The following is a 19956-nucleotide window of genomic DNA, read 5'->3' on the forward strand; positions in this document are numbered from 1 at the left end:
ATGCCAGGCAAGACAAGAGACATGCTGACTGCAAAAAGTATGTCAAGCAACCAGGTCATTTACTATACTCTATTTCTAGGGCTCTACCTTCTGCTCAGGTTCCTGTTTCATGAACACCATTTAGGATACAAAGTTTCAGTGATTAAAAAAATTGATGCCACAGAGAAGCGTCTTCCTTTGAAACTGAATGCAAACCATGTATCTGAAATCTCTGTGTGGGTTAGCATACCTTAATTTTGGTCCCAAAGTGAAGCAGCTAGGAACCTCCAACACAAAGTGCGGTAACCTCCTTCGTCCAGGAAGCAAGTAAATGAGATCTCCAGTGTTTCATTTCCTCGCCACTGCTGATGAAACTTTCAGATATAGCTCACAAATGACTGGGTCTCTCAATAATTCCCATCTATAATCTACTATGATACTTATTTTTTAATAGAAAAACATACCTTACAGAATCCTGGAAAAAAAAAAAAGTGACAAGAACTGAAGACACTCAGGTCTTAATAACAATTCAGTCCACTCATAGAACATGGCTCTGAAAGCCAAAAGGGCCCATGAGAGCCTGTTGATCTTCAAGGACAACACCAATCCACTCCACTGTGCAGAAAGTACATATGGCAGAAGACCTACATGGGTTAACACAGAATTTCTGGATGAGTCTAAAAAAATAAAAAGAAAAAAAGAAGGAGTAGAGGTAAGAAAATAAATACTTGGTAGGAGTATAAAACCATTGCTTGAGCAGGCAGGATGAAATTAGAAAAGCCCAAGCTCAGCTGGAGTTGAAACTAGAGAGGGATGTTAAGGGTAAGACAGACCATTTCTACAGGTATGCTGGCAACAAGAGGAAGACCAAGGAAACTATAGGCCTGCTGTTCAACTAGCAGGTGACATAGTGACAAAGGACATGGAAAAGACTTAAATACTCAAAGTCATCTTTGTCTGATTTTCTACTGATGAGGTCCGAGCCTAGTAGTGCAGTACCAGGGAAGAGAAGCATTACCCACATGAGTGGAAGACCAAATTAGAAAGCTCTTAAGCTGGACATACACAGAGCCACAGAACCAGACAAAATGCATTTTCCTGGGTCCCCAGGAGGATTATGAAGACAAATTTTCTTTCCAGAAGCCACATCCATCCAGCATGGATTTAGAATAAGTAAATCAATCTGGTTTTTGTAGTGAGATGATTAGCTCTGTATATGAGGGAAGAGTACTGGACATTGTTTGTCTTCACTTTAGCAAGCTCCTGACACAGGGTCTCAAAGTATCCTTAGATCTAAATCAGTGATATATGAACTGAATAAGTGAACTATAAAGTGAGCAACATAGCAGCTGGACTACTAGGCTCAAAGGGCTGTAACCAAACATACCATGTCCAACTGGTCTCTAATGAAGCTTCTCCAGATCAGTACTGGGTGTAAGGTTTGTCTTTACTAATGACCAGAACAATGGAACAGAGTGCCCCCTCTGCAAACTTCCTGAGGATACTGAACTGGGGGGAGTGGCTTATATGCTACAGGGTACATCTGCTATTCAGAGTGACCTCAACTGGCTGGAGAAACGGCCTGACAGAAACCTCATGAAGTTCAACAAAGGCAAAGTCCTGCATCTTGGGTGGAATAACCCCATACAGGCTGCGAACCAGATAGAAAACAGCTTTGCAGAACAGGTCTTGGGGGACAAGTTGAATGGGACTCAGCAGCACGCCCCTTGCAGCAACGACAACTGCATACTGGGCTGCATTACCAAAAGTGTAGCCAGCAGACCAAGGGAAATGATTCTTCCCTTTCATTTGGCACTTGTGGGACCACATCTGAAGGATTCTGTCCAGCTCTGGGGTTGCTTGTACAAGACAGATATTAACATATGGGAGTGAAGTCCAGCAGATGGCTACCAAGATGAATAGTGGCTGGAGAACGGGGTATACAAGGAAAGGCTGAGACAACTGCATTTGTTCAGCCTTAAGAAGAGGAAGCTATTATTGCTGTTAGCAAGGACCTAATTGGAGGTTATTGATAAGAGTCGGGCTTTGCCTTCTCTAAGATGCACAGTGGTAGAACAAGAGGCAGCGGACACAAGCTGCAGCTCCAAATAGATTTTTCAGATAAAACTTTCAACAAAGTTTTGATCAAACACTAAAACAGGTGCCCAGAGAAGCTGTAGAACTTCCATCCTTGGAAATATTCAGATCTCAGTTGGGGAAAAACCCTGAGCAACCCCTTCTAAGTTAGTCTTGCATTGAGCAGGGAGTAAGACTAGCTGACCTACAGATGTCCCTTCCAATTTAAATGATCAAACTGCTGGTGGCAATCAAAAACCAAAACTCTACAACTTGACCCTATCAGGCAAATACAGCAAGACTCACAATATTCCTGTTCATCAAAGCTTTCTTGCTAAAGCCAAACTAATGTAGATCAAGAAACAAGGGGAGGGAAGAAACCCAAAACATTTACTACAATAAAAACAGATGAGCAGGAGATTTATTGTGTTTACCAGAAACTTCATACTGCATATACAATTACTTGGGAACCAGTTATTTGCTGAAGATATGCATAGACCACCTGCATTTAGATAATCATGTATGATGTTCTGTCCTCACTGCTTTCACTATTTCAATTGGTATACAGTTTAAGATATACACCACTGCACTTTGTATTTTGCTTGGTGCCACTGCACCCAACAAAATAACATTTACCTTCTATCAGCTACATAAAGAGCAAATCTTGTAGATCACTATGAGATTACAGAAAAGGTGTATGCGCATGCATGGGAAGGAGCTTCCAGGTTTGGTTTATTCCTAGAAGGGGGTGCAAGTAGCAGGTGCTTATCTGGAGGGCACAGTACTGGAACTTGGCACATTTTAATGGCATGAATGGCTCTTAACTGTAAAGGGTATATTACCAGGGTAGTCAGTTTCTCAGTAGCATACATGAAAAAAGGAAAAATTATGGAACTCTTTCAATATATCTTGTTGCTTTTTGTAAGGCACTTTTTGTTATCACCAGAGCATAATTTAATATGGACATGGTCCTACAGTTGGTTTGGAGAAATACAGTATTCTCAATTGGCAGTGAAAAAAAAAATATTCTGAGTTAATGTTGAGTATAGCAGCTGCTTTACAGAATAACCCTTAATGTAAAATTAAATACCTGAGAGCTAGTAAATTAAAATAAAATTAATGCAACTTCTAAAGTCTCAGTTATGAACATTTTTTAAAAATTAGATTATATGAGCAGTTGACATTACTAACAGTTTTGAAAAAGAAAATTACCTATGTTTCTACCAATGGTTAGCATGCTTCTGATGCATGAACGCACACTGGGGAGGAAAGAAGTGCAACGGCAGAACTCTCAGAAAGAAACTTGATCTCACTTCCTTTCCCAATTCTCTACAGTGCACCTGCCCTCCTCTACTTCTCAAGGGAGCTTTCTCCAGTTTAGTTTTAGGGAGAAAAAAAATGTTTTAGGAAGAAAACAAGAGGTAATGCATCCAAAACCACTCTATTATTGAAGTACCTATTACTTGAAAATATCTCTAAAGTCTCTTGAAGAGCTTTTGAAGCAGCTATGGTATAAAATTTACAGTACATTTGTATACTCGGTTTTTGCATGAGACAACTCCCTCCCTTCGAGCAAACAAAATAACTGAAACTATACAAGTGAGGCTTACAAAAAAGCCTGCAAGGTGAACAATTTGCCCTCCTGATTAGCAGCATATAATCCTTAAATCCTTCAAAAAGAAATAGGTTTTATTAAAACACAGAGGATAACTGCTGGACATGTATAAGAATAACCAGTGGTAATTCTACTTTCCCAGGAAAGCAGTATGAAGATCAGTCTCTTGCTTAAGAAAGCTGTCCTGCCAAAAAAAATCAAAGCAGATTACAGAGGAGAACAGTAAGGATACTAAAAGAAAATTAAGGAGTGTGTCACCACAGAGTTCTTCAGCTGCTAGCAACACGATCCCTGACATCCTACTGTCAATAACTCATTTATACATTTTCCGGCATTGTCTGAGTCTTCTGTTTGAATAATCAATTCAGTTTCTCCTCTCTTTCCTCCTGAGCACTCCAAACAGGAAGCTTGCCCATCACATGGCAGAGCAAGAAGAATGCAAGTCTTCTTCATAGCAAGAGTCTAAGCTTCCCCTGCTCCTCCTCCCTGCCCCCCTAACCTAGGGAAAGGTCCTCAGTTAACTGCTATTTCACTCTTTAGAAGGCATGACAGATGATGGACAACTCAGAACTCCCATGCTACTCTTGGGGGGAACCCCTTTCATTATATAAGGCTCAGTGAGCTAAAATTTGCCTGTAACTACAATCTTTGACTAGTGCTCAAATTCAGAATATTACATTTTAAGTGGGATTCACAACTATAAAATTTGTTTGTTAATACACAAGCAGAGAGGGGCAAATGCACAGAAATACGCTCTACACATTGTAAAATGTACAGAGTTTAACTTTTCTTTGGGCAACTTACTACTTACTACAGCATTTAACATTTAGTTAAAAGACATAATTTTATTTCATTTTATTTTCACTATTTGGGTACTTGGCATCACATTAACAAGACACAGAAGGCAGTGGCAGTCAAACAAGAAACAGGAATATTACCCAGTTAAAAGTTGAATAGGAAAATCAAAAGCTCCTTGACTAGTGCCTCAAGTTACTGCTCCTAATAGCTGCAATTACAGTGCTATATGACTAGCATTTTGAAAGCTTCACTAAAAATATAAAACAGTATAGTCTAAGACCACCTGTAACACTAAATATTACCTGCCAGTGATAAACTCTATCAACTCAGAGGGCAGAGGATCCATAGCAGGGCTACTGAATCATAAATGGAACATATACTAGGCTTCCGTAATAACCCCAAGTGAAGAGAAGCTACTATTTATTAGAAAACTAGGTATGCTTTAAAACTCAGAAAACACTCCAACATTTCACATTCTGAGAATATGAGACAACATATATGCTCTTCCAAAGATGTTGCCAAATATGTTAAGTAGGTGTTCTCAGTTTGTCCACAACACCTTTCCAAACAAGCTACAAAGAAGAGGTATAGTAGTGGTGCTTTGAAATCTAATAAACCTCCACAGATCGAAGTGCAAGAATTGTGAAATCCTTTTACAGTTGTTTGAGGGAAAGAAGAAAAAAAAAAGAAATAAAAAATTACAGAGAACTTCCTCTTTCATTTCCCTCACTATCAGTTGGTGGTTTCCCCTAGTCATATCTACTCCTCAGGGACACTGCGCATGAACCTCCCAGTGAATAACTAAGCAGTATGACAAATGTCTTTCATACATATGCAGAAGCACCATGCGCAACAGCATCTTGTTCTAGAATTTTCGTTAGAGGCGAAGTACACACATCTGCAAGTAGAGGCAAACATACAGAATGATTGGTTAGAGCAAAGCCAAAGAACCACACCTTGCCTTAGAGGAGAACGTGATGAGCCACTGTCCCATCAGCATTTATTTCACTGTCTTGGATTCATCTTAAAGACCTGTCCTACCCACTATTAAGCAATATACCAACATGGCAGAAGCATCTTAATCTATGAGCACAAGGGGCCACATGACATTACTATGCATCTCTTATTCCAGTCTTCCGATCAGCTGTAGACGATCCTCTACAGCCTGTGCTGTGTGCTGCTTGCCCTTCCACTCAGCTCCAGTATTGCAGAGGCAGGGCTCATGCCAGCCTGTACTTCCCCTGTCCTCTCTCCAGTCCCTTTTCATCTCCTAGCAGCCCAGTACAATGCTAGCACATGAGGTTGAAAAGTTGGAAGAGATAAGGGTTGTGCTGGGACTGGTAGGTATCCCTGTAATGTTTTGAGCTGCAATCTCCATCCTAGCAACCCAACCTTCAGTGAGACCAGGCAGAATAATATTAGAAAGAGGCTCAAAGCCCCACGAAATTTTGATGATATCCTACTGTCAAACTTCTTTAGACAAAATAACTTTTTTTGATATTGACACTGTATCTTTTCTTCCTCCTGCAGCATTTTAATTTGCCATCTAGAAGAGAAATATGCTTATCCAACAGTCTGGAAATCTAAATTATTTTTTTTTAACTTCATTGCTATTACTAAGCCAGACCAGCTTAGTATGCTGTTTTCACAGCTACGTAGCACTGTATTCTGGTTTAGGAACCATTCATTGATATAACACTAATAAGCTCACTTATCCAAAAATATGCCAACTGCCATGCTCAAAGAGGCTCTACTAGATGGCACATCCTTTGGATGCAGAGCAGAAGGCTCTCCCAAACCTCACCAACCAAGACCATGGTTATGCTGCTGGTGTTAAGTATTCACGGCTGTCAGTAACAAGAAAAACAAAGTTACCAGAACTTTAGAGCCAATCCGGTACACCCTACCACATTCTCTGAATACTATGAGAAAATAGACAGACACCATACTTCGTAAAAGAGTTTTTCAGCTATTTTAAAGAAAAAGGATCCCTCCCACTCCCAGTCTGCTCTGAACAACTTTTCCAAAAGTCTTAAGAAATCTACTAAAAGGAATGATTCATTGATCAAAGTATGTAACTAGGCACCTTACAATACAGGGCCATGTCTGATATGATGCGATGCTGAAGAATTATACAGATAATGTGATACTTTTTTTTAAGTAACAACTCTGACCTGCATTCTTCTTGAGGTTTTATGTATACAGATCTTTTTAAACACATTAGAAACTGGTTTAAGTGACCCATACACAAAGAAACAACAACTAAAGCATGGGGAAATTTCAGATTCTTGGCCATGTCCTATTTGGCACGTATAGATAACCGATGTGTATTAAATTTGCATTGATCAACTGTACCGCGAAGAAAGAAAAATGCTTTCATTAACTCATGTCCAATTTTTCAAAGTTGTACTTGCTCATTTCAATGACATTTTAAAACAGTACACATTCCTTGTTTTTGCTCATTGGAGTCTGTACTTAAAACAATGGTAAAAACCAACCTAGCATATGAGCAACATTCTTTTTGTTTTAACTCACATATGTGACTGGAAAATACTGGGTTCTTCACTTTAGTCTCTCGTATAGCAAGCTAACAAACTATAAATAGCCATCTATATAGAAACATTTCCAATGTGTTTTTTCAAACTCTACCAATCAGGTATATTTACTAACCATAAAACTACAGCAAGTTTATAATAATTTAACCAGAGCTTATCCAGGTACAAGTGCACATTTCAAAGGGATAACAAGTGCTTATTCTATTCAATAAGTATTTGTCCTCATATTTATATTTATTAAATAATTCATCAGTTGCTGTATTACTACATACTTCCTTTTGGATTCCCAAAGCTCCATCTACCTTTACCTCCAGTTATTTCTTCATTTCTGGCCAATTTTATCCTCCCAAATGTTTAAAATAGATTGACTAAACACATTAGTATCTTACGACCAAATCCTATTAAACTTATTCACACAAGTCCCCTTTAGCTCTGCAAGTCACTTATGCTACGAGAGGTCCAGAATCTGGCCCAATACGATTCTGGAAAAGTAAGAATCACTACATCAGCTGATTTTTAAAAAACAGCTAGAACACAGACAACTTATCTCCACAAAACACACGCATCAATGATTGAATTTCTGTGTGTGCAAAGCCAGAAAGCGGCTTCAGTCACGCATGTAATGCCAGTCTAAAAAAATAACGCTGTAGCCTGACAACTAATGATAAATGTGACGACGGTACAAGACAGGTCAGGAAGTTTTCCCCAGCTTCTGCCACCGAGCTCGGAGGGGGTTACTGCACCGCAGGCGTGCCCACGGAAAGGCAGCCCTGTCCTCATTCGGGCACGGGAACCCGCTCCCCTCGGTTTAAGGGCGGCAGCACAAGCGGACTCCGGAGAGGCACCGTTAAGGCAGTTTCTACCCGGTAGCCGCGGTTCCCGCTACCGCCCGAGGGGCTGCGGGGCCCCTCCGGGCCCGCTCTCTGCCTTCGCTTTCCCTCTTCGGTTCCTGAAGAGGGGAGGGAGGCACGACGCCGGCCTTCTCCGCGGAGGAGCCGGGGTGAGGCCCCACCGGCCACCAGGCCAATGCTCTGGGCCCACGGCAGCTCCCGAGCCTCGGCCCGGAGAGCGGCGAGCCCAGCAGGCCCGTCCCCGCCCCGCAGCCGGCCCGTTCCGGGTCCGCAGCCTATCAGCCTCGGCCACAACACCGAGCTCCGCCAACCGGGGCCTCTCCCGCAGCCGCCGCTCGTCTCCCTCCCCTCCCCCGCCGAGCAGGTGCCGGCGGAGCGGCCCCGGCGGGGCGAGGGGCGGCATCGCGGGGGCACCGGGGGCCGCTTCCCGGCCCGAGGCACGTCCCTGGCGCGCACATGCGGGGCGAGCGGGAGGACGCTGGCAGCCAGGAGGGAAGAGCCCCGAGGCCCACCGGCCGCCGACACGCCGCCCAGCCCAGTCCGATGCTCCCCCACCTCCCAGCGGGGCCCCGGCGGGCCGGGCGGCGGAGCGGCGGGAAGGGAAGTGCTACGGGGAGCCGGTCGCTTACCAGGAGGACGAGGAGGCAGCCAGGGTCAGGCAGGAGCGGGAAGATGGCGGGTCTCATGGTAGATCGGGCGCCCGGGAGGGGGAGAAACGCGGCTCCCACTCTCCGCGGCGACTCCTCACTTCCCCCGTCGCCAGGAAACACCCGGGCAAGTTCCACCGCGGGGCCCCGCGCTCCCCGCCTCCGCCGCTCACTTCCGCTCACTTCCGGGTACCCGCGTTGCGCGGGGCACGCCGGGAAACGTAGTTCCAACTGCTGCTGCGGCCGCCTGGGAAGGGAAGGAGGGACAGGAGGCGCGGGGGCGATCCCAGAACGCACCGGGGCTGTCCGCGCGTGAGCCCCAGCCCCGCCCGGCCGGTGAGGGGTGGGGCCTGGTAGCGGCGCAATGAGGAGGCGGGTGGGGTCGAGGTGAGTTACGGGGCGCAGCTGCGGCGCTGGGGACGGGAGGGAGGCGACGGAGGAGGCGGCGGCTGTCACCGCCCGGGCGAGGCAGGGTTAACCCTTTCCGCCTTGGTGGGGAGGCGTCCCGTAGTACCGTAGTCTCTGCTGCTCTTGATCGGACGGTGGGGCTCGTTATGGGTCCCGCGGCCCCTCTATCCGGGCGGGGCGGGGGGTCCCTGCCAGCCCTCAGCAGTGGCGGGCGGCAGCTCCGTTGCTGAGCCGGGGGTCGAGTCGGCTCCGCGGAGCCCGGGTGGGTTGAGCAGCCCCGGCGGCGCCCGTGAAAATCTGTCCACGTTTCGTTTGGCGTCGCTGGGTCCCGCCTTGGCCCTTCAGCCGCCGGGACTGGGGAAAGGGCTTTGGCTGGAGGGGGGATGAGGGGTGTTGAGGCGCTGTGCGCCGTGGGGTCTTCGTTTCCTCAGAGTTGGGGAAGCAACTTTCTGTTGCAATGCAGGGGAACGCAGCCCTGTGTGAGGGGGGCGGAGCGGCTAGTTGGGAGGGTTGGGAAATTTTAGCTTGATAATAGGGTTAAAGTGGAACGTCAGCATTCACTTTGATTCTGTGACGCCTCAACAGATGTGTGCTTTTTGTAACTTCCTGAGTTCTAAATGCTGAAAAGGAAGAACACCTAAAATCCAGTGCTTCATCCTCCTGCAGTAAAACATTGGAACTTACAGTATATGTGTGTATATATATATGCTTTGAGGCCTTGCAGAGCTGTCTCAAAAAGATCATGGAAAGCTGCACTTTGTGTTCTTCACATTTCTAGTGTGTACAAGAAGTGTAAGAGTGAAACGGGGCATAATGCCATTTAAAAGAAAATCCCTTACATCAGCTTTTGGCAAACCAAGCCCAGTTTGGCTTCAAAGAAAGCCTGACAGGCTCAGACTTCACAGGTGACCCTGCAAAAATCATTTGTCCTGTTAGTTTGATGAGCTGAAAACACCAATGTATATACAGAAATCATGTCTTTATAGTCTGAAATTGGAACTTAAATTTTATTAGTTCTGCTATGTCTACCTTAAGAGCCTGTGCTCCTCAGTCTGTAGAATGAACATCTTACCTTGTGAATTCATTCACATTTGAAAAATACTTCGATATTTTTTTTACAGCAGCTCATTCTTCACTTGGAAACTTTATCAGTAAAATTTGATAGAGTGATCTTGTTTAAATTTTAACCACCTCATGTTTTGCTGAATAGAAAAATGATGTAATTCTGATTATCTGTGTAATGCAAAGTAGACATAGTTTGGTATGAAATTTCACATACTTTGAAGAGCTCCTGGTGTCCATATGACTGTCCCTTCATTTCAGGTGACTCGACAAGGCTAATCTTTATATGTTAGCTTAAAGATGAAAAAGTGAATTATTTACTTGATTTCAGTAATACAATGCATGTTACAGATAATGTCAATTATGTAACTTTTTATAAGCAGGTCTTGTAGTTATTTCTTGATTTTTATTGTTTTTCATCCCTTATGAATAAATGCCTCATTTTTTGTTAATGAGGATCGTTATCAAACAAGTCCTCCAGATACCAATTAATCTGTCATATACATGAGAGAAATATCTGAGGAAAGTTATATATTTTCCTTTTATAGTTCTTCTTAATATTTTAGAATTTCTCTGATGCAGAATTAGCTCTTTCAATGGAGTTACAATACCGAGAATTGCTGTAGAGATAATTAGTTGCTTCTCTCTCTCACCTGTATGATTACTGACACTTTATGCAGATGTGGCTCTTCTTTTCATCTGGAAATTATGAACATCTTCCATTATTAATTCTCTTCTGTATGCAGTCAGTTTTATATAATTGTTGATGTAATTGGGATGCTTCTGGTGCTTTACTAAGTTCTCCTGTATTTGCTGAATTTTACACTGCTGCCCCTGAATGTTTTATATTATAGTTTATTTGCTTGTGGAAGGGTAAAATGTAAAGAAAATGTGGTAAGTTTGGAGAATAAAACTAGTATCTCAAAATTGGAACAAGTGTAAAATTCCAGTGGTGCATATAGGTCCACTTAATAATGTAGAGAGTTTCGGAGAGTCTGATGTATTCTCGGTATCCAGAAGAAGCTTTTGAGGAAAAGGTGGAGGCAAGTTAAAGACAAGCTGTAGTCTTGTACGCCAAATGCATATTAAACTATGTAGCACATGATCCATCTCTGCAGCCTTTTCCCTTCTCTTTTCTCTTGTCCAGATTGCAGTTGAGCATTGTAGTTTCCTTCATGTAGCAGGCAAATATATATAGCTGTAGGAATAACCAAGGAGAAAAAAGTAGTGGTTAAGTGGGGGAAGGCACTGCAACAACTTGTAACTGACACTCAGTTTCATGTTGTCCCTTTTGGTTTCTTCAAATATGCCTGAATCTGAAATGCCTCATCTGCTTTTATCCAGTATAAAGTAGAGAAGATAACAGAAAGCATAAACTATACTGCTAGGTGGGGAGGAAGAGTTTAGCTTTGAATGAAACATATCAATTATGTGTCCTGAAAAATCAAAAAAGCAGTTTTGCTGGAGGAGGAGAGGATGCTTGGGAAGCAGAGAATGGTGTAAATATTTTGAAAGATGTGAATATTCTTTATCCTCCTTAAAAGGAAACAATTGTAGCTAGCACTGGGAATGTTTGAAGTGCTGTTACATTAAAATTAAAACAATTGTGCTTTAGGTCTTAAAGTGTATTTGGGCTTGTTTGGGCTAGCATAAGCTCTGTCCACTCTGCACGGTCATGTATGCATCTGCCCTTTCTTTGGCTTTCTTAAGCACCGAGTGAAGTTGAGCTTTTCTGTAATTTGTTGTGGTGTATTATGGCACTGTTAGCCTGTCTTACATGGCTCTAAACGTGGAAATGTTGTTAACCTCCTGTCACATTTGAACTCCTTTCTGTTCTCTGCTCCTAGAAGTCAACAAAGCCATGAGTCCATTAATGACACAGTTCTGATTATGGGAAGGATCACCTACATATGTGGTAAAACAAATGTGTCAAAGAAATGTTCGATGGCTTTTCTGAAATGTAGAGAGTTTCACCAAACTCAGTAAGTGTGGAAGCATCCATAGCTTCCAAGAGATATTGAACATCATCATTTTCATGTCATTTTGAGGTTCACAGGTGAAGAGGAGAGTGGTAGGATAGGATCTCATTGTTCCATAGGTTTCAGATGACCGGAAATGGCTCCAGAACTATTAATGAGAAACAATACTTTCATAAAGTTATGTGAGGAGCTCATCCTCATGCTTCCGCACCAGCATTCTCAATGGAGTGCACCACTGCTGGTGTAGAAGCAAGTAACTATTGCACTCTAATTTAAACTGGTCACTTCAGAAAGGTACAAATGCCAAACATACTTGGTGTTGGCAAGTTGGTTGGGGTGAGTGACTCGTGATTAAATTTGCCATGAAGCTTCCTCTATTAATTTTCTTATCAGCTCTCCAAGGAAGTTTGAGGCTTGTGAAGTAGAGTCTACAATTATATTAGAGCATTAAGTTGTGTTGTGTTTGATTTTTTCTTCTTTTTTTTTTTGTTTGTTTGCAGGTAAAGGCCTTTACCATTATTACTTAATGCTTAATATCTGCTGTAGAAATTTTCACTTAATTTTACATAAAAGTGAATGTTTTTCTGTTTTTTTAACAACATTTTCCCCAAACTTTGATATGTATGCATCTGCAATTCTCTTAGTAACGAGAGATTCTGTGTAGCAATATATAAAATTTATAGAAAAAATTAACAAAAGATGGTTGAAAATAACAATTGAAGCAAAATAGCTTCCTCTTGCTGTTTTCCAAGTGCACTATGATGTAAATGTGGGACATGGCGAAAGGAGTATATTTAGATTCACATGGAACAGAAGATGAGGTGAAAAATTCCCAGTATTCAGTGATACTGCCTCTTTTATTTCTGGTGTGGACAGTTCTTGTTTGTTCACCTTGCTTTGTGTTCCATTCCAAATGTGAAGTGTGGTAAGAATTGCAGGTAGAAGTTCAACTGTTTGATACTTTTGTAGAAAATCAAGAAGTTTTGAAGCATGCAGACCCTTCTTCATTTCTGAAATATTATATGGACCTGAGCTGATCATTATGGAGATCCTGAGGGAGTGGTAGTTCAGCAAAGGTAGCATTTCTGTTTCAGAAGAGGCTAGGAAGGCAGCTGTAGTGGTAGACGTGATTTAGGAAAGAAATAGAGAAGAAAGAAGAGAAGGCCATTATGCCACTGCACAAATCCATGTTTTGCCCACATCTTGAGTAACTAGTGGGGTTTTCTTTCTATCTCAAAAGGGTTAGAACAGACCTGTGAAAAGGTCCCTAAAATGGCAATTAAAATGGTCATGCATACAAAAATGCTGCTGCCTGGGTAACGGCTAGGTGAACCATGACTCTTTCAGCTAGAGGAAGATATGATCAGGGAAGATATGTTAAAAATTACTGACAGATAAGAATTGTTTATTTACTGTCCCTTCCAGGACAAGGATTAAGGGCCCTCAGATAGCAAGAGCCAGGACAAGACAGATGAAAGCCAGTGTATGTTTTGTCCATACAGTGTTTGGTTGTGGCACAGAACTCCTTGCCAGTGGATGCTGTAGATGCTATACATTTGCATTATCTTAGGAGACTAGACACGTTTATAGTACAGAAATTAACTGAAAAAAATTAATAGAATTTGCAGAGTAGCAGAATAGTAAATACACAGAAACCAAGTCCAGTTCAGGAAATGATTGAGCTAGAAATAATTGTAGGTTGGGAGAGTATTTGGAAGAGGGGGACAAAATCAGATTCATATATATAATTATTATATATGAATATATATATATGCTTTGTTCTTTGGCGTCTACCATTGGCCAGTTTGAGACAGGATATAGAGCCAGACTTCTGGTTTAGTTCATTGTGGCTTTTCTTACACATTTTCCCACTTCTGTTCAGGTTTGAAGAACACTTACAGTCTAGAAAGCTGATCTGATTACTTCAGTTCTGCCAGTTGGTCAAATAAAAGATACTTCTTCAACTTATAAACTTTATCTGGCGTATGTCCATAGACCATCATGGTAAAATACCACCAGATATTCAAGTACTGGAGGAATACATCAAGTTGATACTTGATAACAAACTTCATTGGTTACTGAATTGAAGCATGCATGACAACACTGAAGAACAGTCTGTCGGATCTGTAGATAAACACTATCTTATTTTCAGACTTTTGCAAGGCTTATTGTCTGAAATTTGTGTTGAAGGCAATAACACTATAATATATATAGATATGTATATATCTCCTTAACGTAGGCTTTTTCTGGCTGAATCTTGGCTAGAGGTAGATTTAATTCACAAAATAAGAAACATGTTTGTTCTTATCTGTTTGTAACAGAACAGTTTATTCTCTTTAGCATTGTTTGAGTCATTTTAATGCCTCATTATAAAATTAATTCTATTTTATTGTGGGTTTTTTTGGTTTTTTTCTAGAACTGAATTCCTACAAAAAATGTTGGTGGTGCAGATCTGACCTATGATAATACCTTGAAAGAGTATGAATATTTCAGCAAGCTGCCTCTTCAGTGGTTCCTCGTTAGCATCTGAAGTGCATGCTGCTGCTGTTAATGGAGATAAGAGTACCCTCCAAAAGCTAATAGCAGGTAAATGTTTTCATTGTAGATGTATTTTGATGACTTCAGAACTGAAGCTTTTTGGTTTTGACTTACTGCTCTGATCTTTGAGATATGTTTTCATTTCTTGATTATATGTATTTCTAGAATAAATGTAGTCCTGAAAATAGGACTGATTTTTCTTGCTTTTTATTATATGTTGCCTTTGATTGGTACTCGCGTGTGAAGTAAAATAGAAAATTTCTAAGTGATACAACCAGAAAAGTTATACAGGACTCTTGTCTCAGGGAATTTGAAATTCTGGAGAAGTACTTTGGGCTGAAATATTTTGCCCCCAAATTCTTATTTTTGAAATCATTGCTTTTGTGGGAAATTTGATAAACTTGTTTTTACAGATCATTTTTTATAGATAAGGAAGTCTTGTCACTGTGTAGTATTTGGGGACAAAATGAGCCAGCCCTATTTGTTACTTTGATTCTGATACACTAACAGTGTTTCTCAGGACAAATTAAATACAAGGAGAGAGTCTGGTCCTATTGACGCTGAAGTAAAAAAAAAATCCCATCCAATAAAAAGCCCAGGATTTTGCCTTCCCTGACCAAGAATTGTGTGGCATTCGAGGTTAGTAGTTTTCAAAAGCAGTAGATGTTCCATGTTGCAAAAACAATCTTATATACATTTGGAAGGCTGTCATGTGATAGGCGAAGACTTTGATTTTCAGAGTTTCTGAAATTCCAGCTGATACTGTAGAAGTTTTATTTGCTCAACCTTTTTTGAAAATCCCGTTCCTGGAGCTTGGTGAGGGTGAAGGACTGGGAAATATTAAGAAACTTCATCCGTATTTATGCTGTTAACTGTCAGTTTTAATGGGCATAAAGGATTTAATGGTGATCACATTAAACCAACAGTCAAGTTTCTTTATGTATCTTTTGCTGACCTATGTTGAAGACAAGATAGTAAGCTATGTAGATCTATTGTCTAAGCTGTATAGAAAGCAGGAAATTGTTCTTCTTTACAAGGTATATCTAATTCTCTCAAAAGACAATTAGAAGTGAATTAACTCAAACAGGAGAAAAAGTTTGAGGGAAGTGACTTTATAGAAGCTCCACTGGTTGAAACGAAATTTTTTTATTGGTCTTTCAACTTTATTTTGTTGTATGATGGCTCAAACGTACACTGATTGCATTTAATGCTATCTGTTCATTCTTTTGTAGAACATTCTATAAACAATGTATGAGCAGTTGATATGCAGATACTTCTAGAAATCTGTGGGATGCAACTACAAAGTAACTTTAAATACCCAGGGTTCTTCAAGTTCTCTGCCTGCATATGGAGAGGGATAAAAGCCTGAACTTTCAAATACTGGCTAACAATCAGAAGCGACAACAAAGAGGTTTTGCTGACTTCAATATGTTTTTGTTAATCTCACAACCAAAAGATATATTTTGAAAACACAAAGGAACAGCTATTTTTGTGTTGCTGGTACACCTTGTCACATCTACCACAAAACAGCCATTAGAACCACATATGGAATTCACTATTCTTTTAATGGTGATCATGCAGCAACAAAATAAAAATGATGTGTGTTATTTTTACACAGGAGAGAAAACTGCATGATCTTTGTAGCCTTTGCAAAATCTGGCTTTTCTACTTTGTCGTGTTTTGACAGGATATGACACAGACCTTACTTTTGGCAGAACAGGACCAAAAAGAAAGTATTGCCTAGCAGAAGAAGAATGCAAAAGAGTAATATTTTTAGCTGTTTACCAGGCACTGTTGAAAGTACAACTTGATGCCAGAAGTAAATTGAGCAATTGATATTACTCATTGAACTTCATGACTGCCTTTAGCAGCAACACCTAATTCAGGACAGTACTTCAGCATTAATGTGTGTGTATGCTGGAATGCGTAACAACGTTCTCCTAACACAGCCAAGCTTTGCATCTTGATTATGTAGCTAGTGGTCTATCTAGTAACATAAAGTCTGACTTTCTCCTTCTTTTAGGAAGGGGTCTTTACCCCTAAATTCATTATTACTTTCCTCTTTGAGTTTTCCCTATGCAGTTATTAATATAGGAGGGGCACAGAGGCTGGTTAAAGAATCTCTTGGAGCAGCCCCCTAACCTGTTTGGTGGTTATTCCTTTTCCCATCTGCTGTAGCTTGGTGGAGCATGTGTGAATGTATGCAAACATATACATTGTGTTTGCATATAATTCATGAGTATGGATGCATGTGTAATCTACTGCCCAATAGTGTGTGACTGTAAAGGAGCAGGTGTTTGAAATAATACAGTGTGTTCTGGATATTATGTTCCTTTTGACATCCTGTACCAATAAGAGACAGAATCAAAGGTAAGAAGAAAATTTATTTAGAGAAAGAGGGTTTCGGAGCAAAGCGTGCCTTTATGTTAACCAGTACTGATGCTTAATTACAGGACTTTCTAAACAGCCTATGGGTTAAATACAATAAAGCACAATATATGCCAAGTGTTGATTGTATAACCAGTGCTCTAACAGAAGTGTGCTAATTGTTTACATTGCATGAGTTGCCTAGTACTGTATCACATTGTTTTAGAATTGTATGATCTCAGGCTTTGGGGAATACAGTGGTTTCTTTTCTATGTTTTATACAACACCAAACGGGTTTAATTAGCAGTTTTTCAGTGTTAAAACCCATCTGTATGATTTTAATCCTAGGCAAGAAGGGAGCAACAGTGAACTCAGAATAGAACCAACTCTAGAGTCTCTCTTGACGGCTGCATAGGAGCTGAATCAGTGTTACTAAGTGAGATTTTGTAACTCTTGATGAGAGTATACACGGATAAGCAACAGCAGCCCGCTGTAGTCAGGTACTCTAAAAATGGTGGAGGATCTAAAGAGTAAAATCCTTGCTTGCAGTGTGAAGCGAATGCAAAAGCACTTAACAAAATAAAAAGTTTAGGAAGGTCAAAGGGAAGTGAGCATGGCTGAACAGCAGTGTAACTGTGGGTAAGAGCAAGAACGCGTTCTTCAAAAAACATAACCTGTGTCTGAGAAAGGTATATGCAGGTCAGCAAAAGACTTTTTTTTTTTTTTTATAATTTGCTAGAGGCGTAAAAATTGATTCTAAAACTTGTGGATTGTCAGGGTGAAGGGACAGTCAGAGAAAACAAGGCAATGGGTGAAGAACAAAACGAATTATTCTGTATCTGCATTCACAGAAGAGCTTGGAAAGGTTCCTAAACTGTCCTAAACTGACTCTTCTGCTGGGTGAATCAATAGAAATTATAATTAAGAATACAATTACTGGATATGTAGATAGGTATAATATGCTGGGGGAGAGTGAAGATTGTGTTTGTAAAGGAAAAGCATGCCTCTGCTGGAGTTCTTTTGAAGCATCAACAATCATGCAACCAAGGGAATATTTAAGAAGAAAAATGAACTTACCTGTTAAAATTCAATGGTCTTTGAATAATTGTAGATGACGTCGCTACATGGGAGATGTATTTAGAGTTGGGATGTGTAGAATAGTTGATACCCATGAATTTATAGGTGCTAGTTTTAAGTGGTGACATGATAGAAGTACGAAACTTTGCAGTGGAGAATGCATAGTGGTTTGTTTGGGTTTTGAGGGTTTTTTTGAAATACAATGTTTTTTTACGTGACCTCAAACTTCTTATTTAGATTAATTGCTGCCTTACTAACCTTATCAATTCAAGAAAGCTCAAGAAGTATTTTAGTAGTTTCCATATTATAAAGCACTATGGAGAAAATAATGGTATTGATGTAATATTGACATCTTTATGCTTTTTAAATAAACATTGCTGTAAACAGGCTTCAAAGCTTGCTTTAGTTACAGTGTTTACAGGTTTCAGAAGGACTATTTGATTTACTTGCTGTTGATATTTTTTAAAGTAATCTTTGCAGGCAAGATCTGTGTAACTCTTAAAATTATTTATAATTATGCTGCTTCAGAATATGACTGGTGGTAGGTGTGTTTGTGGAACTAGTGTTTTCTGAATGTACTTTTTTCTGTAAGTGTATTTTGCGATGTCATATAAATGTCAGTAACAATAGAGTAAAAACTGGTAACTTTGGGTTTATCTTATACTCCATTATTTTGACCACCCTGTTCATTTATAATAAGAAAGTACTACTTTTAATTAAAGTATCCTTTTAATAAAAAGTACTGCTCTTAAATATTCATAGACTTAATTGTTTTATGTGATAATTTTAATTTTTTTAGGAAACTCTGAGCTGAAAGATAAAGAGGACCAGTTTGGAAGAACTCCACTTATGTACTGTGTATTGGCCGACAGGCTGGACTGTGCAGAGGCATTGCTGAAGGCTGGAGCCGATGTTAATAGAGCTGATCGTAGCCGAAGAACTGCTCTGCATCTTGCTGCACAAAAGGTAAACATTAAAAGTGCTCAGCCATTGTATGAACTTGCGGCATTCACAACAGTTATAAAGGAGACTTTCTTGTATTGAGTAAGCACATTGTATCTTTAGAGTCTTTCATTATTTTAGAGGCAAATAATACTATGAGGTTTTTAAAAACTTGGTCCACCCCAAAGTAAATCTTTGGAGGGTTTTTTTGTGGTTTGTTTTTTTTTTTTTTTTAGTGTTTTTACTCAGTATATTTATGGCTGTCTGCAGAGACAGTATAATTCATTGCTGTTTTAAGAACTTGTACTTACATGGAAAAATAGTCCTTGTCTGTTTTGGGATAGCCAGTTAAAAGTAAAGACCAAATTTTGTACACTCTGATATTTCTTAGGATGTTGCCATTAATTTCAGTGGATATAAGGCCATACACTCTTAATTATTAATGCCACGCCTAAGAATTTCAAGAATATAGAGTACCAAATAATTTCCAGGACCAGGAGGGAAATGTATTACTGTCTGTTTTTCCTTCTACAATTTCAGTCTATAATATTTCCCTATTATGTTGTTCCACTGAAGAGAAGCTGAAGAAAGTATTCAGCAATAAAATAATAGGTAATTTGAAGTATAACTTCAGAGCTGCAATGAATTTAGAGTGTGTTTAGGGCTGGGGGAAAGTGTCCACAGTTACAGGAGAATGAGCAAGCTGCTGATGGGAGGGGAAGAGCAAAGGTGGGTTGGCTAGCTAACCAAGACATTTGAGTTCATAAGCTATGGAAAAGACTCCACAGAGAAGATTAAAAACTGAAACTGAAAGGAAAAGCTTTTTATTTGCTATTTTACTTCTTATAGTATGTTTAAAACTGTAACTGCTCGAAAGTTGAAGTTGTTTTGGCTATGTAAGCTGTGTCTTTTGGTACCAGATAGAGTACCTGCTGTGATTTTCATAGCAAACCATTTCTATATATAATACCTGGTCACCTGTTGATAACATTCATGTTTTTCAGATGTTTTATATACTTTTTAATACACTCAGCAAATTTTTTTTTGTTTTATTTTAGTTAG

At 40.2% G+C, this 19956-nt stretch overlaps 2 protein-coding genes across 9 annotated transcripts in view; one reads left to right on the forward strand and one right to left on the reverse strand.

Moving 5' to 3' along the window:
- ERP44 (endoplasmic reticulum protein 44) overlaps positions 1-8703 on the reverse strand; it is a 52564-nt gene extending 43861 nt beyond the window's left edge. Inside the window, exon 1 of the mRNA XM_054814238.1 lies at positions 8504-8703. Coding sequence (XP_054670213.1) covers positions 8504-8560 — 57 coding nt within the window. The 5' untranslated portion in view covers positions 8561-8703. The remainder of the gene's footprint in view (positions 1-8503) is intronic.
- Positions 8704-8789: 86 nt separating this feature from the next.
- Positions 8790-19956, forward strand: part of INVS (inversin) — a 96414-nt gene continuing 85247 nt past the window's right edge. For 2 of the 8 annotated variants that reach the window (XM_054814223.1, XM_054814230.1), the window contains exons 1-3: positions 8791-8908; positions 14387-14556; positions 18752-18918. In XM_054814223.1, coding sequence (XP_054670198.1) covers positions 14451-14556; positions 18752-18918 — 273 coding nt within the window. In that variant the 5' untranslated portion in view covers positions 8791-8908; positions 14387-14450. Of the gene's footprint in view, positions 8909-9039; positions 9064-11050; positions 11974-14386; positions 14557-15028; positions 15148-17223; positions 17376-18751; positions 18919-19956 lie in introns of those variants that run through there. The other 6 variants (XM_054814225.1, XM_054814226.1, XM_054814224.1 and 3 more) reach the window with 6 other exon arrangements.

The sequence above is a fragment of the Grus americana genome, chromosome 2, assembly GCF_028858705.1.
Source record: "Grus americana isolate bGruAme1 chromosome 2, bGruAme1.mat, whole genome shotgun sequence".
NCBI classification, from domain to species: domain Eukaryota; kingdom Metazoa; phylum Chordata; class Aves; order Gruiformes; family Gruidae; genus Grus; species Grus americana.